The sequence below is a fragment of the Macaca mulatta genome, chromosome X, assembly GCF_049350105.2.
Source record: "Macaca mulatta isolate MMU2019108-1 chromosome X, T2T-MMU8v2.0, whole genome shotgun sequence".
NCBI lineage: Eukaryota > Metazoa > Chordata > Mammalia > Primates > Cercopithecidae > Macaca > Macaca mulatta.
The window spans coordinates 47179924-47205006 of record NC_133426.1 but is presented as its reverse complement, the minus strand read 5'-3'; the positions used below and the strand labels follow the sequence as shown (position 1 = coordinate 47205006).

At 46.8% G+C, this 25083-nt stretch overlaps 1 protein-coding gene, 1 long non-coding RNA gene and 1 pseudogene across 18 annotated transcripts in view; 2 read left to right on the top strand and 1 right to left on the bottom strand.

The window, feature by feature from the left end:
* RBM10 (RNA binding motif protein 10) overlaps positions 1–25083 on the bottom strand; it is a 42255-nt gene that overhangs the window by 12726 nt on the left and 4446 nt on the right. For 8 of the 16 annotated variants that reach the window (XR_013412762.1, XR_013412763.1, XR_013412764.1 and 5 more), the window contains exons 3-5: positions 4570–4753; positions 2814–3044; positions 900–969 (exon numbers count right to left, since the gene is read on the bottom strand). Coding sequence is in view for 12 of the 16 variants with exons in the window: in XM_015127275.3 (XP_014982761.2) it covers positions 900–969; positions 2814–3044; positions 4570–4753 (485 nt within the window). In the remaining 4 variants the exon portion in view is untranslated. Of the gene's footprint in view, positions 1–899; positions 970–2813; positions 3045–4569; positions 4795–25083 lie in introns of all 16 variants that reach the window. The other 8 variants (XM_077988545.1, XM_077988543.1, XM_077988542.1 and 5 more) reach the window with 2 other exon arrangements.
* On the top strand, positions 14652–17472 carry LOC711711 (inositol-tetrakisphosphate 1-kinase pseudogene; annotated as a pseudogene). Its single transcript, XR_013412808.1, has one exon. The product of XR_013412808.1 is annotated as an inositol-tetrakisphosphate 1-kinase pseudogene (transcript).
* On the top strand, positions 18344–20440 carry LOC144338575 (uncharacterized). The gene is made up of 2 exons (XR_013412816.1): positions 18344–19386; positions 20016–20440. It is a non-coding gene; the product is annotated as an uncharacterized LOC144338575 (long non-coding RNA).

Here is a 25083-nt window from a genome sequence, read left to right as displayed (position 1 = left end):
TTCAGGGTTGAGGCCTCAGGATAGCATGTCCTTTAGAGGCAGATACACGGGGAGGGCTTGGATGAGAGGGGCTTGGGGGGGGGGCATGCTTAATGTTCAAAAGAATAACCGTTAGGATGCATAGGAGGATGGAATGAATAATATAAGTGGGGGGGGGGCAGAGAGAGAAAGAGAGAGAGGGAGAAAGGGAGAGAGAGAGAGAAAGAGAGAGATGGAGGTGTGGGGAGGAGAGACTGAGAGATGGAGAGAGAAGCCCAGGCAGAGTGAGGCCCCACTGTGCCTGCCTTGGGGAGCCTGGGCAGAGGTCCTGTAGAGACAACTCCCCCCACCACCACCCTGCTAACCTCAGGCCAGCTCCAAGCAGCCTGCAAGAGGGAGGGAGGGAACAGGCGAGGCCAGGAAGTCCTGGCTGTTCCTTGGGATGTGTCCTTGGATAAGAGCCATCCCCTGCTTCCCCCTTGGGACACACACGTGGGACCACCACGTCAGAGCTACTTTCTGGTCAGAGGCTGTTACCAAAAAATGTAGGGGAAAGTGAGGGGCAGAGGAAGAAGAAAGGAGAGGGAAGGGAGTGTATGGGAGGGGGTTACCATCTCAGATACTCAAGAGTCCCAGAGAGGAGATGCCTGGGAGCCTGGCCCTGGCCGTGACCCCGGGGAGCACCCAGCTCAGCTCAGAGCTGCACCCCTGCCCCGACAGCCCCATTGAAGAGGCTTTTGGCTGGAGCTGTGAGGAGAGTGTGGGGAAGGGGAGAGAAGAGAGGGCACCCCCCACACTGCCCATTCCCAGCTGTGGCAGGAAGGTGGTGGAGGGAGTCGGGGAGAAGGCAGAGGTAGGAGGGAGATTCCGAGGCTGAGGCTGGCCACTGGAAGGGGAGGGCACTGGGAACAAAAGCTCACCTGAAGATTTGTTCCGCATCAGCCGAACCTCCCGTGCTTGCACGCCGTGGGACTGCAGCTGGCCACGGATCTATATGGGGAGATACAGAGTGGGGCAGGCTCAGCACAATGGGGCCACTGGGTACCTGAGGCTGGCTGGAGGCCTCTGGATCCCAAGGGGTCATCCGTGATGTGCACACAGTCTCCTCTGCCTCTTTCGCAGCTTTTCCCTGAGTGACAACAGCCCCAGGCCCACACCAGTTCACAGTCTTGACTTTCAGCCCCAGACTTGCAGAAAGTGAATCAAATGAAGAAATGGGCACAGAGCAAGGTAAAGCATGGCAGCAGGACGACCCTCAGGGACACAGAGAACAAGAAAGCAAGTGAGCCAGCCATTTAAGAACGGTGGGCAGGGTGATCTGACAAAGGGCTCAGTGGCAGCCACGAAGTAAGGAAACCTGGGAAGTAATTCTTGCCCTTGGCAAGGGGATAACCCACGCCCCCGCCCCTGCCCCGCTGACCTGCAGCTTGCGTCAAAAGAGATCCATGACATAAATGCCAAACTGGGGAGGACAGGAGTCTGAGCAAATCCCAGCCATGTACCCTAGACCATGACTGCAGCAATAACTTAGGGTGGAGACAAAAAGCAAAAAGATATAGTCCTGGGGATTGCTTCCTGGATGGAGTAGGCCAGAGCGAGACTGCAGAGGCAATTCAGGATTTGGAACAGGTGAGGCAGGGTCTCTAGGCCAGTGAGGTCTCTCACAGAGGACCAGGAGCCTATGCCAACCATTCTTGGGAAGGAGTCTTCATGTCTCTGGGCCTCAGTTTCCCCACCAGGTTAAACAAGACAGGAGATTAGACTTACACACACCCATACACAGGATGAAAAGGAAAAACACACAGAAGAGCTTATCAGGACTCCAAACTCAGGGAAGGCTGAGGAAGCAGCAAAAAGTGCGCTCTGGGGTCCAGCTGCCTGGGTTCAGACTCCAGCTCCACTCCACCATTCACTGGCTGTAAGACCTCAGGCAAGTCACATTCCCACTCAGTACCTTCCCTGTTGGGATGCCATGGGGACTGAATCACACCTAACACATGGCCCATCCTGAGATACATTCTCAACAAATGTCAGCAACCAGCTACTGTCTGACCCTGGACAGGGCAGGTGGGCCAGACCTTAGAAACCCTCAAATACACAAGTGGGATTTTCTCTGCTACAAAATGAGCAGCTAGCAGATTTCAGAGGAGGGCTAGGGGGTGAGGGAATTTCAGAGAATTCATGGGGGTGGGGGGTGAGGGGCGGTGGAGTGGACTAAGAAGGACCAGGATCAGGGAGACTATTCTTGGAAGTTATTCTGGTAGGCCTCCTGGGGCTTCAGTGTGGCTGTCATGAGAAGTATGTATGAAAAGGAAACGCGAGGAAAGGGAGGCAGGCGGGGAGGCTGTTAACAGCCACCCAAGGCTCTGAGGCCAGGCCAGGCTGCTGACAAAAGAGGATGGGGAAAAAGGAGAAGGAAATTTCAGAAAATCCCACCCCTCCCCCAATGGTTGCAGGGCCCCAGTGTCATCTCTGCTACCAGCAATAGCCAGCACTGGCCCGGTGAGTATCTGGCCCTTGATGCACACATGCAAAATGGCTGGACGACCAGTGGAATGTGCAGGACTGCTCTTCTCCCGCCCAAACCCACCACTGCCGGATACCCACAGCCGCTGCCCCTTGGCCAAGCCGGCCTCTCTGACACTCCTCCCTCCAGACCGGGGGGCCAATGGGACCTGCCCACAGAGGACGGATCAGTGCTGGGGGATAGTAGCTGGAGGGGGAGAAGGGATGAAAGGCACTGAGGTTGCGGGTGAGGGAGGGGTGGGGAAAAGTTGAGGGCCCTGGAGGAGACCCAGCCTGGCCTCCTGCCCGGGGCCATGGGGGGCACGTACGTCATCCTCAGTGGCTGCCTGTGGCAGCATCCTCAGCATGACGATGTTACTGGCCTTCTCCTCCTCCTCCTCATCCTCCTCCTCCTCATCCTCCTCCCCTTGCTCGGTCCGATAGTCCTGGTCCCGATAGTCGCCGTCTCGGGGGAAGCCCGGCGGGCCGGTGGGGCTGTGCCTGTGCCGCCGCCGCCGCCTACGCTGAGTCTCGGAGCCCGGGGAGGCCTCGTAGGAATCCTGGCCGACAGAATGAGATGAGTGACACCAGACGGGCAGTCAGTCTGGGCAGGCCTAGGAGCTGGCCGCTGGCTCTGTGAGGCGGGCAGGCTCTGAAAGCCAGGGATGTGCGGGCTCCGGCTAAAGGCTCAGGCAGGCAGGGTGGGCAGGCCCTGGCCTGCAATCCTTCTGGGGCTGGAAATTCTCCATGGGGTCCTTTTGGGGACTGCCTTCAGGGGGTGGGGAGAGGTAGGTGGCAGTATTGGTGTTGGGGGGGATCTCTCAAAGGTAGCTGACAAAACACAGCTTAAACCTCCTTGAGGCAAGACGGCCTGGGGTCAGCACACCAGACCCCACCCTTGATTTCCCCCTCCTCTCTGGCCAGCTCAGGGGGTGTGCTCAATTGCTCACTGTACCACCGAAGGCTGTGTGTCTCCTATGGTTCCACCCTGCAACTAAGCTAGGGGCATAAGAACAGCTTCAGATCTCAGCCAGAGCCAGCCAGCAAGAGCTGGTAGAGGTGGTGTGAGGGCTGCAGACACTTCCTCCTCAGTCCCTGATCCTCAGCCTTGGCCAGTCCTCCACCACACACCACGCTCAAAATGGTATGGCTGTTGGGCTCTGGGTTGTTGCCCATTCATCTATTCCAGGACTAAGCAGACCAGGCCTCGGGCCAAAGCCCTCCTACCCACAGTGGGGAAGCGCCAGATAACTTGGTGCTCCATTCTTACCCTGGCCAGGGCCCAGTGCTCCTGGAGACGTCTGGGCACAGCTTGACAGCTGCCACTGGAGAAGCCAGGCAGTCCACCAAAGGAGTTTTCGCCCTGGACCCTCCAGAGGGCAGTGGGCAGCTCACAGCCTGCCCCCTAGGGCTGGGCTTGCAAGAACACCCTTCCCAGCCTGCTGGACAGGAGAGCTGCCTGCTCGTGTGGACCAGGGCCCTGACTGCCCCTCCAACTGGGATTCCCCTAAGGCAAGCCTGTTTGTTCCCCTCGGGTAGGGGCTCCTGATGGTGTAAACATCATGCCTCATCCCTTAGGCTAGGGTGAACTACCCAACATGGCACTGGCTTTTCCAGAAGTATCCTTCCCTTCTGTCTAGGGGCTCTGTCACCACTGGGAATGTCCATGGCTGGCCTCCCAGAGCTCCTCAGCTTGGTAGTCTGCATTCCCCTGGTTGTCCTCCCAACCCCAGACGCCGGGTCCCACGGAAGAGGCTCTTCAAGTGCTCAAGTTGGCTGGGAGTGGGCAGTATAGGGTTCACAGTGAGCCATGGGCCCGAACTGAACAACAGGGAGAAGGAAAGAGTGGTGGCCAGGGGCCCTCAGAAGTACAGAGCCAAGCATGTGGAAGCCAGGGAGACCCAGGTTGGGAGAGGAGCCCTCAGAGAGGGGAGTGGGAACAGGCCCTCCAGGTGAGGCAAAGCCACCGAGCACAGTCTGAAGGCATGGGAGTGGAGAGCCGCCTGCACACGGTGCTGCAGCCAGACACAGAGGGCCCTCGGGAGCCCATCCCAGTCAGGCCTGGCGCAGCTCGCCCCTCCTCACCTCCGCACTCTGCTCCTCAGATGAGTCGTCATAGTCGTGCTTGCCCTCCTGGCTGCCGTACTCGCGGGGATATGAACGGTAGTCCATGTCCCGGTAGTCGTGGTCTCGGCTGCGGTTCTCCCCACCATCATCCTGCGAGCGGTCAGTGGCTCCATAGCGCCCAGTCCTGTCACCACGACCACCACTAGTGGAGGAAGAAGGATGGGGAGGGATCAGAAGGTTGCCCTTTCTAAAAGGCGCAAGAGGCCCAGGTGATGTGTTCTCATGGTTATAGGGTTTCGTTGTTTTGGAGGAGCATACAACAGAAGTGAGGTGCCCTTCTGATCCTATCAGATAAGGAAGTACATGCTACCACCATGACTTAGCTCTGGTGATGTTAACCTTGGTCATCTGGTTAAGGCAGTGTCTGCCAGGTTTCTCCCCTGTAAACTTTCATTTTCCCTCCCTCTACTCTATTCTTTGGAAGCCCTCAGGCCTGCCCCTGAACAGGGATTCCTAAATATCTACTCCACATCTCTGAAGTGCAACCCGCCTCTCTCTGGTCCTATGTCACTCTCCGGTCCATGCCGCTGGCTTCTCTCATGAGCACCTTGGTTGTGGCCTGGCTGGTCTCCTCACTTCTACCTGGACCTCCCCAGTTCAGTCTCTACATCCCAAATCCCAAATATGAGTGCTCTCTAAGGCAAAGCCACTCAAACCCATCTCAGTCCCTTCAGTGGTTCCCCCTCAGTCTCAGGATCAAACACCAAAATGCTCACCAAGGTCCCATGCAGTTTGCAGGATCCCCAAGGGTGAGGGCCCTCCTCCCTGTCTTGCACCACGTCCCCTACCCCTGCTTCACTGTCACCTTGCCGACACTAGCAGCTCTTTCATTAAAATTTCTCCTACCGCAATAACTGTAAAATAATTATCTCAAAGCTGATTTCATCTGCATTTTTCTTTTCTCTTTTTTTGAGAATGGATCTGGCACTGGTGCCCAGGCTGGAGGGCAGTGGCATGATCAGGGCTCACTGCAGCCTCAACTTCCCAGACTCAAGCCATCCTCCCAACTCAGCCTCCTGAGTAGCTGGGACCACAGGCACGTGCCACCACACCCAGCTCATTTTTGTATTTTTTGTAGAGATGGGGTTTTACCACATTGCCAGGTTGGTCTCAAATTCCTGGGCTTAAGTGATCCACCCACCTCAGCCTTCAAAGTGCTGGGATTACAGGCCTCCACCACTGTGCATGGCCTAATCTGTGTTTCTTTGATGAGTTAAAAAATTACTAGAATATGGGCTCCAGGAAATGAGGGGACCTTGGCTCACTGCCATATTCCCTAGCACTCAGTAGGCGCTCAACAATTATTTTGAACAAATAATGACTAAAAAAGCATTCTAAAAGCAACCAATATATGTTTACTTAAAATAGAAAAAACTAGATGACATAGAAGAATGCTACTATACTAACAGGATTCCAATTCTGGTTGGGAACAACATGAGAATGTCCGTTATCAACAGCATTCTTAACATTATTCTAAAGACACTAGCTAAAACAATTAAACAGGGAAGGAAGAAAAAAGGTTAAAAGCTGGAAAGAAGAAGGTAAAATTACCATTATTTGTAAATGATAAGAGAATATACCTGCAAAGCCTAAGAGAATCAACTGAAAAAACTGTTATAAATAATAAATCAGTAAGGATGCTGGGTACAAATTAATGTAACCACTGTTTAGAAAATAGAAAGGTCCCAAGTACAATTCATCAAAAAGGTTAAATACCTAGACATGTGCAAGATATTATGACTATATTTCACATATATACCAGGATATATTTCAAACAGATCAAAGATTTAAATATAAGAAATGAAACCACAGGCCAGGCGTGGGCGGCACTCTGGGAGGCTGAGGTGGGCAGATCACTTGTGGTCAGGAATTCGAGATCAGCCTGGCCAACATGGTGAAACCCCATCTCTACTAAAAATACAAAAATTAGCCGGGTGTGGTGACACGCGCCTGTAATCCCAGCTACTTGGGAGGCTGAGGCAGGAGAATCCCTTGAACCCGGGAGGCAGAGGCGGCAGTGAGCCAAGATCAAGCCACTGAACTCCAGTCTGGATGACAGAGTAAGACTCTGTCTTTAAAACAAACAAACAAACAAACAAAAAAAACAAAGAAAGAAATGAAATCATAAAAGTAAAAGAAGAAAATATAGAATAATTGAATAATTTCTTTATAATCTTGAAATGGGGAAACCTATAATCCAAATCCAGAAGCCACAGAAGAAAAGATTACTAAATTCAACTACATAAAAATAAAATACTTTTGCTTGGACAGAAAAACAGAAAAACAAAAAACATCATTAACCAAGTCAAAAGACAATAAACTAAGAAAAACTATGGGGAAAGGAAGTGAACAGAATTCACAGATAAAAATATAAACTATGTGTATCTGAAAACATGCTCTATCTCACTTACAATGAAAGATGAAAATTTTGCTAGGTGAGATGGCTCATCCTGTAATCCCAGCACTTTGCAGGGCCAAAGTGGGAGGATGGATCGCTTGAGGCCAAGACCAGCCTGGACAACATAGCAAGATCCCGTCTTTACAAAACCACCATCAATCACCACCACAACGTATTAGTTGGGCATGGTAGTGCACATCTATAATCCCAGCTACTCAGGAGGCTGAGGCGAGAGGACTGCTTGAGCCTAGGACTTCTAGGTTACAGTGAGCTATGAGTGTACCACTGCACTCCAGCCTGAATGACAGAGTGAGACTCCATCTCAAGAGAAAGATGATAATTAAAACTACATTGGATAGACTGTTTTAAAATAAACTTTATTTTACTTATGACAAGGTCTCGGTCTGCTGCCCAGGCTGAGTGCAGTAGTGCAACTATAGCTTACTGTAGCCTCTACCTCCTGGGCTTAAGCAATCCTCCCATCTCAGCCCCAACTAGCTGGGACTACAGGAATGCACCACCACATCCAGCTAATTTTCAAATTTTTTATAGATACAGGATCTCACTGTGTTGCCCAGCATGATCTTGAACTTTTGGACTAAAGTGATCCTCTCGCCTCAGTCTCCCAAAGTGCTGAGATTACAGACGTGAGCCACTGCACATGGCCTAAAATATACTTAAAATTTTAATTTCTGTATATTTTTTCTAGATTTTTTTTATTGTGGTAAAATATACATTTACCATTTAACCATCCTTTTATCTTTTTTTGAGATGGAGTCTTGCTCTGTCACCCAGGCTGGAGTGCAGTGGCACAATCTCGGTTCGCTGCAACCTCTGCCTCCCAGGTTCAAGCGATTCTTTTTTTTTTTTTGGTGACGAGTTTTGCTCTGTTGTCCAGGCTGGAGTGCAGTGGCACAATCTCGGCTCATTGCAGCCTCGGCCTCCCGAGTAGCTAGGACTATAGGCGTGTACCACCACGCCCGGATAATTTTTGTATTTTCAGTAGAGACAGGGTTTCACTACGTTGGTCAGGCTGGTCTCGAACTCCTGACCTCGTGATCCGCCTGCCTCGGCCTCCCAAAATAATGGGATTACAGGCGTGAGCCACTGTGCCCGGCCTCAAGCAATTCTTGTGCCTCAACCTCCCGAGTAGCTGGGACTACACGTGTGTGCCACCATGCCTAGCTAATTTTTGTATTATTAGTAGAGATGGGGTTTCACCATGTTGGCCAGGCTGGTCTCGAACACCTGACTTCAGGTGATCCACCTGCCTTGGCCTCCCAAAGTGCTGGGATTACAGGTGTGAGCCACTGCGCCCAGACTTTTTTTTTTGTTTGAGACAAGTTTCACTCTTGTTGACCAGGCTGGAGTCCAATGGCGCAATCTCGGCTCACCGCAACCTCCACCTCCCGGGTTCAAGCGATTCTCCTGCCTCAGCCTCCCGAGTAGCTGGGATTACAGACCTGCACCACCACTGGCTAATTTTGTATTTTTAGTAGAGACAGGGTTTCTCCATATTGGTCAGGCTGGTCTCGAACTCCTGACCTCAGGTGATCCACCTGTATCAGCCTCCCAAAGTGCTGGGATTACAGGCATGAGCCACCGCGCCCAGCCAACCATTCTTAATTATCTAATTCAGTGGCATTAAGTATACTAACAATGTTACGCAATCATCACCTTTTCCAGGAATTTTTCATCATCCCAAACAAAACCTTAGTACCAATTAAACAATTCTCACCCCACCCCACAGCCTCCATTCTACTTTCTGTCTCAATGAATTTGCCTATTCTAGGTACTTCATATAACTGGAATCATATAATATTTGTCCCTATGTGTCTAGCTTATTTCACCTGGCATGTTTTCAAGGTTCATCCACAAGGCAATATGTTAGAATTTCCTTCCTTTGTATGGCAGAATAATACTCTTCTGCTGTAGTATGCACACACCACATTTTGTTCATTCATCTCTTTATACACAGATGGGTTGCTTCCACCCCTTTGTTATTTTGGACATTGTGAATAATGCTGCTATGAATACTGGTGTCCAAGTATCTGTTTGAATTATTGCTTTCAATTCTTTTGGGTATGTACCTAGGAGTGGAATTGCTGGATCACATGGTAATCCTATGTTTAACTTTTTCTGGAACTGCCAAACTGTTTTCCACAGCAGCTGTACCATTTTACATTACATTTTACATTACATACAACCCAGTGTTGCACAAGGGTTCCAATTTCCCCACATCCTTACCAACACTTGTTATTTTGCATCTTTTCATGTGCTTACTGGCCATTTGTATATCTTTATTGGAGAAATGTCTATTCAAGTCCTTTGCCCATTTTTTTTTTTGTTTTGTTTTGAGATGGAGTCCGACTCTGTCAGCCAGGTTGGAGTGCAGTGGCACGATCTCAGCTCACTGCAACCTCCGCCTCCCAGGTTCAGCTTCCCGAGTAGCTGTGATTACAGGCGCCTGCCACCACACCTGGCTGATGTTTTGTATTTTTAGTAGAGACAGGGGTTTCACCATGTTGGTCAGGCTGGTCATGAACCCTTTGCCCATTGTTAAATTGGGTAATTTTGTTGTTGTAAGAGTTCTTATATTCTGGATGTTAATCCCTTACCATATCCCTTACAAATATGTTTTCCCATTGTGGGTTGTCTTTTCACTTTCTTGATAGTGTCTTTGGAAGTACAAAAGTTTCTCATCTCTTGTTGTTGTTACTAGCAGTCCCTGAACTAGAATAGGTTCAGAGAGACTTCCAAAAGTTTCTAATCTTGGCCAGGCATGGTGGACTCACACCTGTAATCCCAGCACTTTGGGAGGCCAAGACGGGCGGATCACATGAACCCAAGAGTTTGAGACCAGCCTGGGCAACATAGCGGAAACTCATTGCTATAAAACAAATAAAAATAAACAAAAGTTTCTAATTTTGATGAAGTCAAACTTCTTATTTTGAAATAATTTTACATGTACAGAAAAGTTCAAAGAATCCCTGTATACCCTTCACCCAGCTTCCCCTAATATTAACAAAACTAGGGCAAATTTGTCAAAACTAAGGAATTAACTAAACTACAGATTATATTAGGATTCCACCAATTTTCTCGCTAATACCCTTTTTCTGATCCAAGATTTAATCCTAAATATCACATTACATGTAGTTGTCACATTCCCTCAGTCTCCTCTGGCCTGTGAAGGTTTATCAGTCTGTCCTTGTTTGTTTTTAACAACCTTAACAGTTTTGAACAGCACTGGCCAGGTATTTTGTAGAATGCCCTTTAACTGGTTTTGTTTGATGTGTTCTGATGATTAGACTTGAGATTATGGATTTTTTTTTTTTTTTTTTGGAGAAGCATACAACAGAAGGGAGATAGTGAGATGCCCTTCTGATCATATCACAAAAGAGAGTACATGATAACAACATGACTTATCTCTGGTGATGTTAACCATGATTACCTAGTTAAGGTGGTGTCTGCCAGGTTTCTTCCCTGTAAAATTTCTCTATTTCTCTTTCCATACTCTATTCTTTTTTTTTTCTTTTTTTTTGAGATGGAGTCTCGCTCTGTTGCCAGGCTGGAGTACGGTGGCACCATCTCAGCTCACTGCAACCTCTGACTCCCGGGTTCAAGCAATTCTCCTGCTTCAGTCTCCCGAGTAGCTGGGACTACAGGCACCCGCTACCACCCCCAGCCAATTTTTGCGTTTTTAGTAGAGATGGGGTTTCACCATGTTGGCCAGGCTGGCCTCAATCTCCTGACCTCACAAACCACCCCCCTCGCCCTCCCAAAGTGCTGGGATTAAGGCATAAGCCACCGCACCCGGCCTCCATACTCTATTCTTTAGAGGTGAGTCTCCCAAGACCAGCCCAGTCAAAAGGAGGGTAATTGTGTTCTACCTCCTGGAGGGAGTATCTACATTATTTGGAATTACATAAAAATTATTATTTATAATAACTATTAAATACTATATTGTACTATACAATAATCACTATTATTTAGAATTCTTCTGTAAGGAAGATTTGATAGAACATTTTTATTTTAACAGATTTACAACAGTCTAATGTTTGAAAACAAACAGCGGCCGGGCGCGGTGGCTCAAGCCTGTAATCCCAGCACTTTGGGAGGCCGAGACGGGCGGATCACGAGGTCAGGAGATCGAGACCATCCTGGCTAACACAGTGAAACCCCATCTCTACTAAAAAATACAAAAAACTAGCCGGGCGAGGTGGCGGGCGCCTGTAGTCCCAGCTACTTGGGCGGCTGAGGCAGGAGAATGGCGTGAACCTGGGAGGCGGAGCTTGCAGTGAGCTGAGATCCGGCCACTGCACTCCAGCCTGGGCGGCAGAGCGAGACTCCGTCTCAAAAAAAAAAAAAAAAAAAAAAAAAAAAGAAAACAAACAGCAAGGCTGTGTGGAAAACAGGCACTTTCATATTGCTGGTAGGAGTTAAAAATGGAATAATACTTATGGAGGAGAATTTTGCAACAGCTGACAAAACTAAAAATCTACATACCCTTTGACCCACAGTTCTACTTCTGGGAATTTAAAGTATACATATACTTGCACATGTACAAAAAAGTTACTGTAGCACTGTTTAAAAAAACAAAGGATAGGCTGGGGGCAGCGACTCACGCCTGTAATCTCAGTACTATGAGAGGCCAAGGTGGGCGGATCACGAGGTCAGGAGATGGAGACCAGTCTGGCCAACGTGGTGAAACCCCGTCTCTACAAAAAATACAAAAATTAGCTGGGTGTGGTGGCGCGTGCCTGTAATCCCAGCTACTCAGGAGGCTGAGGCAGGAGAATCTCTCGAACCCAGGAAGCGAAGATTGCAGTGAGCTGAGATCGCGCCATTGCACTACAGCCTGGCAACAGAGTGAGACTCCGTCTCCAAACAAACAAACAAAATAAAAAAACAAAGGATAAGCCAGGGGCAGTGGGTCATGCCCCTAATCCCAGCACTTTGGGAGGATGAGGTGGACGGATCGCTTGAGCCCGGGAGTTCAAGACCAGCCTGGGTGACATAGCAAAACCTCATCTCTACAAAAAAATACAAAAATTAGTTAGGCATGGTGGTGTGTGTTTGTATCCCCAGCTACTTGGGAGGCTGAGGCAGGAGAATCACTTGAGGCCAGGAGGTCAAGGATGCAGTGAGCCATGATCGCACCACTGTACCTGGGTGACAAAGCCAGACCCCTCTGTCTCTCTCTTTCTCTCAAAAAAACAAAAACAAAAACAAAAAACATCATAAAGGTAAATGAATTAAAACATGAATAGACAGATCAGTGACATAGAATCTACAGCATACAAAAACACACATGGAAGTTCAGTATAAGCCAAAGGTTATATTTCAAACTAACAAGGGGAAAATGAATTAGTCAATAAATAATAGTTACAATAAATATCTGGCCTAGGGATCAGCAAACTATAGCCAGTGGACCAAATCCAGTCTCCTTAAATAAAGTTTTAGTAGAGGCCAGGTGTAGTGGCTCACATATGTAATCCCAGTACTTTGGAAGGCCAAGGCAGGAGTAACCCTTGAGTTCCAGACCCAGCCTGGGTAACACAATAGTCAGACCTTGTCTCTACTAGAAAAAGAAAAGAAAAGAAAAAAAAAAAAAAAAGAAGAAGAAGAAGAAAGAAAGAAAAAAAGAAATTAGCAGTGTGTGAGGCTGAGGTAGGAGGATCCCCTGAGCCAGGGAGACAGAGGCTGCAGTGAGCTCTGATCGCGTCACTGCACTCCAGCCAGTCAGGGCAACACAGCGAGATCCTGTTTCAAAAAATAAATTAATTAAATAAATAAAGTTTTACTGGAACACAGCTATATTCATTCATTCACTCATAAATTGTCCGTGACTGCTTTCAGTTTAGTTGCAACAGAGATGGTCTTGCAATGCAATGCCAAAAATATTTACCATCTGATCCTTTACAGAAAAGTGTTGCCTACTAAGAAAACAAAGTTGTTTACTTCTTATGCCAGATAAACTCTGGATGGGTGAAAACTTAAATCCCCAAATAGAAACCATAAAAATATTAAATAAATCTCTCCAAAAAAAAAAAAAAAAAAAAAAATCTCAAAACTGCTTTCTCCCATGGCTGAACTAGTTTGCATTCCCACCAACAGTATATAAGCATTCTTTTCTTTGCAGCGTCACCAATTTTTTTTTTTTTTACTTTTTAATAATTGTCATCTGACTGGAATGAGATGGTGTCTCATTGTGGTTTTGATTTGCATTTCTCTGATGATTAGTGATGATAAGCATTTTTTCATGTTTGTTGGCCACCTGTATGTTATCCTTTGAGAAGTATCTGTTCATGTTCTTTGCCCATTTTTTAACTGGAACTTTTGCTTTTTGCTTGTTGATTTAACTTCCTTGTAGATTCTGGATATTAGACCTTTTTCAGATGCGTAGTTTGTGAACGTTTTCTCCCATTCTCTAGGCTGTCCATTTACTCTGTTGGTAGTTTCTGTTGTTGTGCAGAAGCTCTTTAATTAGGTCCAACTTGTCAATTTTTGGTTTTGTTGCAACTGCTTTTGGGGGCTTAGCCATAAATTCTTTGTCAAACCCTGTATCAAGAAGGGCATTTCTTAGGTTTTCTTCTAGGATTTTTTTTTTTTTTTTAGGCAGAGTTTCACTCTTGTTGCCCAGGCTAAAGTGCAATGGTACAATCTTGGCTCACCGCAGGTTCAAGTGATTCCCAGGTTCAAGTGATTCTCCTGCCTGAGCCTCCCAAGCAGCTGGGATTACAGGCATGCACCACCATGCCTGGCTAATTCTGTATTTTTAGTAGAGACAAGGTTTCTCCATGTTGGTTAGGCTTGTCTTGAACTCTCAGCCTCCCAAAGTGCTGGGATTACAGGCATGAGTCACCGCACCTGGCCTTCTAGGACTTTTATAGTCTGAAGTCTTACATTTAAATCTTTTTTTTTTTTTTTTTTTTTTTTGAGACAGAGTCTCGCTCTGTCACCCAGGCTGGAGTGCAGTGGCCGGATCTCAGCTCACTGCAAGCTCCGCCTCCCGGGTTCACGCCATTCTCCTGCCTCAGCCTCCCGAGTAGCTGGGACTACAGGCGCCCGCCACCTCGCCCGGCTAGTTTTTTGTATTTTTTAGTAGAGACGGGGTTTCACCGTGTTAACCAGGATGGTCTCGATCTCCTGACCTCGTGATCCGCCCGTCTCGGCCTCCCAAAGTGCTGGGATTACAGGCTTGAGCCACCGCGCCCGGCCTTAAATCTTTAATCTATCTTAATTTTTGTATATGGTGAGAGGTAAGGGTCCGGTTTCATTCTTCTGAATATGGCTAGCCACCTATCCCAGCACCACTTATTGAACAGGGAGTCCTTTCCCTCTTGCTTACTTTTGTTGATTTTGTCAAAGATCAGATGGTTCTATGTGTGCGGGTTTATTTCTGCATTCTCTACTCTGTTCCACTGGTTTATGTGTCTGTTTTTGCACAGGACCATGCTATTTTGATTACTGTAGCCTTATAGAATAGTTTGAAGTTGGACAATGTGATGCCTCTGGCTTTGTTCTTTTTGCTTAGGATTGCTTTGGCTATTCGACCCAGTAATCTTGCTACTGGGTATATACCCAAAGGAAAATAATTCATTCTATCACATGCACCCATATGTTCAATGCGGCACTTTTTTTCTTTTCTTTTTCTTTTGAGACGGAGTTTCGCTCTTGTTGCCCAGGTTGGAGTGCCATGGTGCAATCTTGGCTTACTGCAACCTCCACCTCCTGGTTCAAAAGGTTCTCCTGCCTCAGCCTTCCAAGTAGCTGTGATTACAGGCACACGCCACAACGCCTGGCTAATTTTGTATTTTTAGTAGAGATGGCATTTCTCCATGTTGGTCAGGCTGGTCTTGAACTACCAACCTCAGGTGATCCGCCCACCTTGGCCTCCCAAAGTGCTGAGATTACTAGCATGGGCCACTGCGCCTGGCCGTTGCAGCACTATTCACAACAGCAAGGACATGGAATCTGCCTGAATGCCAATCAATAGTGGAAAAGATAAAGAAAAATGTGGTACATATACACCATGGAATATTATGCAGCCATAAAAAAGACAAAATCATGTCTGTCACAGTCATATGGATGGAGAAGGAGGTTGTTATCCTAAGCCACCTACCACAAAAACAGAAAACCAAGTACTGCATGTTCTCACTTACAAATGGGAGTTAAATGTTGAATGTACATGAATGTAAATATTGGAACATCAGACATTGGGGATCACTAGACCGGGAAGGTGGGAAGGTGGGCGTGGGCTGAAGGACCATCTGTTGGGAACTAAGCTTACTGCTTGAGTGATGGGATCAACAGGGCCTCAGGCTTCAGTGTCACGCAATTTACTCATGTAAAAAACCTGTACGGGTCAGGTGCGGTGGCTCATGCCTGTAATCCTAGCACTTTGGGAGGCCGAGGGGGCAGGATCATTGAGGTCAGGAGTTTGAGACCAGCCTGGGCAACATGGTGAAACTGTCTCTACTAAAAAATACCAAAATTAGCTGGGTGTGGTGGTGCACACCTGTAGTCCCAGCTACTGTGCAGGTTGAGGGACAAGAATTGCTTGAACCAGGGAGGCGGAGGTTACAGTGAGCCGATCGCCCTACTGCACTCCAGCCTGGGCGACAGAGTGAAACTGCATATGAAAAAAAGAACAACAACCACCTGTATGTGGGCCGCGAGCTCCAGCCGGGGGTCAGGGCCACCCCGGCCTGGGGCAGGGGCGGGGAGGGGGATGGTAGAGAATGTGACACCAGGTGGCCCTAATCCCACACCCCAGCCCTTTCCACATCCCTGCCACCAGGGGGTACCCGCATACTCCCAGCGCTCACTGGCCAACAGACTCGGCTTATGGGCGATTTCCTCAGGACCCAGGCTCCTCGCCCAAGGAGGAAGATGGCAGACCTTTCTGAAAGGGAAGAAAGTTGGCTACTGGCTGCGTGAGAAGAAAATCAAGAAGCTCAATTTCCAGGCCTTGGCGGAGCTGTGCAGGAAGCGAGGGACAGAAGTGCAGCTGAGGCCAGGAGCGGCGGCTCACGCCTATAATCCCAGCACTTTGGGAGGCCGAGGCGGGTGGATCACCTGAGGTCGAGAGTTCGAGACCAGCCTGGCCAACATGGTGAAACTCTGTCTCTACTAAAAATAGAAAAATTAGCCATGCCCAGTGGCAAGCGCCTGTAATCCCAGCTACTCGGGAGGCTGAGGGAGGAGAATCGCTTGAACCCAGGGGGCAGAGGTTACAAGGAGCCGAGATCACGCCACTGCACTTCAGCCTGGGCGACAGAGTGAGCCTCATCTCAAAAAAATAAAAAATAAAAAAAAAGAAGTCATGCAGCTGAACCTCAGCCAGCCGCCAACTGAGGAACAGGGACCCCTGGAATTCATCATTCACAAGTTGACCAGTGTCATCCTTGAAGCCGACCAGAATGACAGCCAGTCCCTGGAGCTGGTGCACAGGTTTCAGGAGTACATCGATGCCCACCCTGAAACCATCGTCCTGGACTCCTCCCCTGCCATCAGAACCCTGCTTGACCACTCCAAGTCCTGCAAGCTCATCTGGAAGATTGAGGTCTACATGGAAGATAGCAGGATCTACTCACTGCCCTTCATGGAGGGGCCTGTGCGGGGATGACACCATGTGGCTACTGGAGAAGAATGGCCTGGCTTTCCTGTTTATTTGCAAAACCAGACTGGCTCACAGCACCAACTCTCACAAGATGGCTATTGCATTCAATCAGGAGAGCCTGAACGGCATCCAGTCACCCTGTGTGGTCTAGAATTTCATCAACCACAACACCGTTCTGTACAAGGTGTTCATGGTCGGCGAGTCCTACACTGTGGTCCAGAGACCCTTGCTCAAGAACTCCACGGACACAATGTGACCGCGAATCCATCTTCCTCAATAGCCACGAGGAGTCAAAGCCGGAGTCATCATTGGTCCTGACGGAGGTGGACAAGATTGAGGGGTCTGGTCTGTTCAAGAGCAGCCGAGCAAAAAGATCATCTGGGAACTCCCCCAGGCCCTGTGGCAGGTGCTGGGAATATTGCTGCTCGGCACCGACATCATCATCAACAACCAGATGGGGCAGCATGCCGTCATCGACATCAGCGCCTTCACAGGCTACAAGGGTGTGAGCGAGTTCTTTAAAGACCTCCGGAACCACATCACCACCATTTTGCAAGACCAGAGCACAGCCACAGCAGCCATGGGGGATGTGGCCCTGCTGAGGCACAGCAAGCTCCTGGCTAAGCCGGTGGGCAGCCTAGCAGGCGAGCGGACATGCAGCGCCAGCCCCGGCTGCTGCAGCAGCATGATGGGCCAGGACGCACCCTGGAAGGCCAACGCCTATGCGGGTGGTACCTCCAAGCTGCCGCACCCAAGACTTGGCTGCACTGCTAGCATGTCGCCCACCTTCTAGCAGCACTGCGTGGCCTCCCTGGCCAACAAGACCTCCTCCCAGTAGCCATGGAGCCAAGATCCAGAGGGGTGGCATGGGGCATACCCGCTGGGCTAGCAGCTCCCAACGGCACTGCTACTACTGAGAATCCCCAATGATCTGATTACTCTTTTTCTTAACTTTTAACCTGATTTTCTGACGTCATGATCTAAATGAGGGTTGAGGGAAGATGGAAGAGAACATCAAGTAGTCCAGCGTTGGGGAAAAGGGCCATCCCACCTGATTCCTGCTGTGCAGACTTCTTCACTGAGTTAAAAAAACAAAACAAAACAAAACAAAACAAAACCTGTATGTGCATCCTTTAATCTATAATAAAAGTTGAACTTTAAAAAAAAGAAAATAAATATTAGAAAGAAATCATAAGAAAAAAATGTATCTTTTAAAGAGTGGGGTAGGTCTTCCTCAGCAAGCCACATCCCAGCAGTCATAAAAGGAAAATGAATAAATCTGGCTTTGTAAAAATTATAAATCTCTATAGAGTGTAAAAAATACGAGAAACTCAGAAATAAATATGTAATAAAGCAAGTATGGTAAAACATTCATAGTAGAATCTAGTGGGCCGGGCATGGTGGCTCACGCCTGTAATCCCAGCACTTTGGGAGGCCAAGGCAGGCGGATCACCTGAGGTCAGGAGTTTGAGACCAGCCTGACCAACATGGAGAAACCCCGTCTCTACTAAAAATACAAAATTAGCCAAGTGTGGTGGCGCATGCCTGTAATCCTAGCAACTTGGGAGGCTGAGGCAGGAGAATCACTTGAACCCGGGAGGTGGAAGTTGCTGTGAGGTGAAATTGTGCCATTGCACTCCAGCCTGGGCAGTAAGAGCGAAACTCCATCTCAAAAAAAAAAAAAGAAGAAGAAAAAAAAAGAATCTAGTGGATGGGTATATATGGTGTTCATTGTAAAATTCTTTAAACTTTGCTACATGCTTGAAATTTCACACTAAAATATGGAAAACACCATAAAGATAAGTAACAAATGGGGCAAATATCCATTAAACATGTTTCCAAACATTTTGATTTCCTTTTTTTTTTTCAAATTCCACCTCAAGTTTATTTTTAAGGATTAGTTGAGCAAGTTTGGAGTTAGAAGTGAGAGAATCGTGTTTAAAGGAAAGGGTAGGTCATCCACAGAACAGCGTTCGGTCATTACAAAAAAAAAAAATACTTCTTGCTTTTATAGTACCATCTTCCTCCATTAGGCCTACCTGCATACTATGCTTCATCAACTCTAAGATCACCTCACAACTGTACCATTATTTTAGGCACCACTAAAAGGCAATGTATGGCTAACAAAACTATGACAAACCATTGATAATATATCCAGATTTCAGATATGTTACAGTGCATCTTAGTTGATGAAACAAAAATACACAAAACATGAGACACAGTAAAAATGAAAACTACCACTTCATTATACCTTTTCACAAGCAAATAGTGCTCAAAAATGTGAACAGCCAGACACAGTAGCCCACACATGCAATCCCAGATACTCTGGAGACTGAGGCAGAGGATCACTTGAGCCCAGGAGTTTGAGACCAGCTTGGGAAACACGGCGAGACCCCACAGAAAAAATTAAAGCCAGATGTTATGGCACACACCTGTAGTTCCAGCTACTGGGGAAGCTGAGGCAGGAGGGACGGCTTGAACCCAGGAACTGGAGGATGCAGTGAGCTATGATCACACCACTGGACACTGTCTCTTTAAAAAAATGTGGATTTCCATTTTTTTAAACAATTACTTGTTCATGTATTCATTCAAGAAATATTAACCCAACATTTGCTATACGATAAGTACTGTTCTAGGTGATAGGGATACTGCTGTGAACAAAATGAAGTCACTGTTCCAATGAACTCAGCCTGGAACCCAAATTGTTTCCTTTTTTCTTGAGATGGAGTCTCACTCTGTCGCCCAGGCTAGAGTGCAGTGGCACGATCTCAGCTTACTGCAACCTCCACCTCCTGGGTTCAAGCAATTCTCCTGCCTCAGCCTCCCGAGTAGCTGTGATTACAGGCGCCCACCACCGCGCCCAGCTAATTTTTTATATTTTTAGTAGAGATGGGGTTTCACCATGTTGGCCAGGGTGGTCTCAAACTCCTGACCTCATGATTCACCTGCCTCCGCCTCCCAAAGTGCTGGGATTACAGGCGTGAGCCACAGCACCTGGCCCCAAATTGTTTCCTTACAGTAAATGCCTGGAGAAGAAATCACTGTTAGTGGTATGAGTAGTTTTAAGGTTCTTGATACAATCGATTTGAACTGTAGTCATCAAAATTCAAGAACTGGGGCCAGCACAGTGGCTCACGCCTGTAATCCCAGCACTTCAGGAGGCTGAGGCGAGTGGATCACCTGAGGTAGGGAGTTCGAGACCAGCCTGGCAAACATGGTGAAACTCTGTCACTACTAAAATACAAAAATTAGCCGGGCGTGGTGGCACACGCCTGTAATTCCTGCTACTGAGGAGGCTGAGGCACAAGAATCCCTTGAGCCTGGAAAGCAGAGGTTGCAGTGAGCCAAGATCATGCCACTGCACTCCAGCCTGGAAGACAGAGTGAGACTATCTCCAAAAACAAAAACAAAAAAAAGGAAAAAAAAAAAAAAATCAAGAACTGAACAGATACGAATAAATTTATAAATTTTCAGATGAAATTATCCTGAACTCTCTTGACATCCAATATCCAAACTAAATAAATTCAGGTATTGAACTCTTGCTATCTAAACTCAGGAAGGGAACATATTTGGATAGAAAGGAATACTTTTAATTGGCCACCAGAGCACTCTGAACAAACACCTTCCAAAGGCATACCCCTTTTATAAAGCATTTCTAGGATGCTGGACTGAATCGTCATATATGAGGATCTTCACAAAATGAGTATTTCTAGAAAATATAAAATGCTAAAATTGGCAGAAGAGATGAAATGGTAATCAAAAACCAGCTCATCAGATGCTTTTATATTTTTTGAGACAGGGTCTCACTCTGTCACTGAGGCTGGAGTGCAGTGGCATGATCACGGCTTACCACAGCCTCAACCTCACAGGCTCAGGTGATCCTCCTGCCTCAGCCTCCTGAGTAGCTAGAACTATAGGCACCTGCCACCATGCCCAGTTAATTTTTGTATTTTTTGTAGAGACAGAGTTTTGCCATGTTGCCCAGGATGGTTTCAAACTCCTGGGTTCAAGTGATCCAACTGCCTTGGCCCACTGCGCCCAGCCTCCAGATGCTTTTAAAGGTAAGTTCTACCAAGTTTTTCAAGGTACAGATAATTCTTCTACAAGTTTCTCCAATAAAGAGAGAATAACAAAGGCTGCCCAACTCATGTCATAAGGCTACCTTCATTCCAATGCCAGATAAATACTGAAAATAAAATTATTGGACTACTTCACTGATAAATACAGGTGTAGATATCCTAGATGATACAACAGCTAATAAAATCTAACAAGGTTTTAAAAATATACATAAATCACTAACATTTCTGCCAAAAACTCATGAGTAAGCATAAAAAAATCCAAACTGAGAGACATTCTACAAAACAACTAACCTTAAAACATGCTTTCAATATAATCCATAGGTTCAGGAAAAAAAAATGACAAGGTCATAAAAGACAAAGATAGAATAACTGTTTCAGATTAAAGGAGACAAGGAGCTCAATGCAATACATGATCTTGGACTGGATCCTGGGTTGGGGAAAACCGCTATAAAGGACATTACTGAGAAGAGTGATAACATCTGAATATGGGCTTTATATACGATAAAAGTACTATATAATTGTTAAATGTCCTGATATTGATAAGTATATTGTGGTTATGGAAGAGAACACCTTTGTTCTTAGGACATACATGCTGCCAGACTTAAAAGGTCATGTCAGACTGGACGCGGTGGCTCACGCCTGTAATTCCAACACTTTGGGAGGCTGAGGCGGGCGGATCACCTGAAGTCGGGAGTTTGAGACCAGCCTGGGCAACATGGAAAAACTCTGTCTCTACTAAAAATACAAAATTAGCCGGGCGTGGTGGTGCATGCCTGTAATCTCAGCTACTTGGGAGACTGAGGCAGGAGAATTGCTTGAACCCAGGAGGCAGAGGTTGCAGTGGGCCGAGATTGCACCATTGCACTCCAGCCTGGGCAACAAGAGTGAAACTCTGACTCAAAAAAAAAAAAAAAAAAAGGCATGTCTGCCACCAACTCAAACGATTAAAAAAAAAATTGTGTGTGCATGTGTGTGTGTGTCTATGTAAAGATACAGCGCTATAGGGTGGGCCAGGTGCGGCAGCTCACGCCTGTAATTCCAGCACTTTGGGAGGCTGAGGCAGGCAGATCACCTGAGGTCAGGAGATCGAGACCAACCTGACCAACATGGTGAAACCTCGTCTCTACTAAAAATACAAAAATTAGCCAAGCGTAGTGGCGGGCGCCTGTAATCCCAGCTACTTGGGAGGCTGAGGCAGGAGAATCACTTGAACCCGGGAGGTGGAGGTTGCAGTGAGCCAAGATCACGCCATTGCACTCCAGCCTGGGCGAAAGAGTGAGATTCTGTCTCAAAAAAAAAAAAAAAAGAAAAAAAAAAAGGATATAGAGTGATAGAGCAAATGTGGCAAAATACTTACAAAAAGTAATTCTGACTAGAGGATATATGGGAATTCATTATACTTCTTCTTGCAACCTTTCTGTAAATTTGAGATATTTTCAAAGTAAGAAGTCATAAACATATACATACATACCATGATCAAGTGGGGTATAGCTCAAGAATGCCAAGGATACAATTTAATGCGATTTATGAAATTTTTATTTATTTTTTTGATATGGAATCTCGCTGTTGCCCAGGATGGAGTGCAGTGGCACGATCTCAGCTTACTGCAACCTCCACCTCCCAGGTTCAAGCGATTCTCATGTCTCAGTCTCCCCAGTAGCTGGGGTTACAGGCATGCATCACCACGCCTGGCTGATTTTTGTATTTTTAGTAGAAATGAGATTTCACCATGTTGGCCAGGCTGGTCTTGAACTCCTGGCCTGAAGCAATCCACCCACCTTGGCCTCCCAAAGTGCTGTGATCCACCACCATGCCAGGCCACAATTTATGAAATTAATGGACAAGGGGAGAAAAAAAGCACAGGATTTTGAAGTTTAATACTTATTTATGGTCAATCTTAGCAAACGAACATCAGATAATTTTCTTGATTTATTAAAGGATACATTCTAAAAACTTACTGCATGCATCATACTTAATGGAGAAACTTTAGACACATTCCCTTTCATTCCTCCCCCTTCTTCCTACTGTCTCAACTGCCATGTGCTGAGGATGGCTACACAGAAGGGGCTGCCTGTCAGCCCTAGATTAATTGCTCTTCTGCAGACTGCCTTTGTAGGAAAGAAAAGTAAACTATCTTGTCTAAGCCATTATTCTTTGGATTTTCTGCCACAACTAGCCAAAGTAAATCTTAATTTGTGCACCCAGAATCACTTATACTATTTAATATAGTACTAAAAGTCCTGGACAATGCTATAAATGAAGAAAAATAAATAAGTGACAGGATAGATTTGCATACAATATGACCAACTACTTAGAAAGAACATCAGAATCAACAATGAAGTATTAGAAATAACAAGGGCATACAGCAGGGGTAACTTACAGAAATCAACAGCTTTCCTCTACCCCAGCAAATACCAGCATGAAAAATATTTTTCAAAAAATAAGATAATGGCCTGTAATCCCAGAACTTTGGGAGGCCAAGGTGGGTGGATTGCTGGAGCTCAGGAGTTCAAGATCAGCCTTGGCAACATGGCAAACTCCGTCTCTACAAAAAATTAGCTGGGCGTGGTGGCACGTGCCTACAGTCCTAGCTACTTGGAAGGCTGAGGTAGGAAGATCACCTGAGCCTGTGGAGGTCACCACTGCACTCCAGCTTGGGTGACAGAGCAAGACCAAGTCTCGAGAAAAAGAAAAAGATAATGAAAGTGACTGAAGTACCTAGGGATTACTTTAAAAAAGAATACATAAGACTTGTATTTCTATTTATGAAAATGAAAGCTTTTTATGCTCTTCACATAAATTTCAAAATATTCTCTACACAGGTCTTAGATGAGATGACTACTTACAAAGATGATTTTCCCCAAATTAATAGAGAAGTTCAGTGCAATATCTATCAAAATTCTTGTTGTTGTTGAGGGGCTTTGATAACTTTTGATATAGAATAAAGCCCCACGAATGATTAAATCAACTTTGAAAAATAAGTGCAAAGGAGCTATTAAGACATTCTATAAAGCCATAATAATAAAAACAGTAAGGTGCTGGCACAAGAATGGGTAAATAGACCAGCGGAACAAATTACATCGCTCAAGACGAATCCATGTACATGAGGGAACCTGAAATCAGATGCGGTACCACAGATCAATAAAGAAAGAATGGACTACTTAGGAGGTGGTACTGGAAAAACTGCCTACTATATGGAAGAAAATAAAACCGGAGCCTACCTTATGCCATATTCAAGAGTGGAATCTAGATGGATTAAAGATCTGAATGCAAAAGGTAAAAACTATACATTAGGCTGGGCGCGGTGGCCCACGCCTGTAATCCCAGCACTTTGGGAGGCCAAGGCAGGCGGATCACGAGGTCAGGAGATTGAGACCATCCTGGCTAACATGGTGAAACTCCGTCTCTAATAAAAATACAAAAAATTAGCCGGGTTTGGTGGTGGGCGCCTGTAGTCCCAGCTACTTGGGAGGCTGAGGCAGGAGGATGGCGTGAACCCGGGAGGCGGAGTTTGCAGTGAGCTGAGATCGTGCCACTGCACTCCAGCCTGGGTGACAGAGAGAGACCCCGTCTCAAAAAACAAACAAACAAAAACAACTATACATTAAAAGGTAAGGCAAAAAAGGTGATGTTGGGCAAGGCGCGGTGGCTCACGCCTGTAATCCCAACACTTTGGGAGGCCGAGGCAGGTGGATCACCTGAGGTCAGGAGTTCAAGACCAGCCTGACCAACATGGAGAAACCCCATCTCTACTAAAAATACAAAAAATTAGCTGGGCGTGGTGGTGCATGCCTGTAATCCCAGCTACTTGGGAGGCTGAGGCAGGAGAATCTCTTGAACCCAGGAGGTGGAGGTTGCGGTGAGCCGAGATTGTGCCATTGCACTCCAGGCTGGGCAACAAGAGTGAAACTCTGTCTCCAAAAAAAAAAAAAAAAAAAAAAAAGTGATGTCAGCGCATCAAAATTAACAACAGGCATCTACTCTTCGGGGAATTATTAAGTAAAATGCAGTAGACATGCCCCATGATGCCCTTGCCAGCAACTGGAAACAAAGCAGTAACATACACACGGCAATACAGACAGATGTCAAAAATACAGCACTGTGCTGGGTGCAGTGGCTCATGCCCGTAATCTCAGCACTTTGGGAGGATCACGTGAGGTCAAGAGTTCGAGACCAGCCTGACCAACATGGAGAAACCCCATCTCTACTAAATATACAAAATTAGTCGGGCATGGTGGTGCACGCCTGTAATCCCAGCTACTTGGGAGGCTGAGGCAGGAGAATTACTTGAACCTCGGAGACAGAGATTGCAGTGAGCCGAGATTGTGCCATTGTACTCCAGCCTGGGCGACAAGAGTGAAACTCCGTCT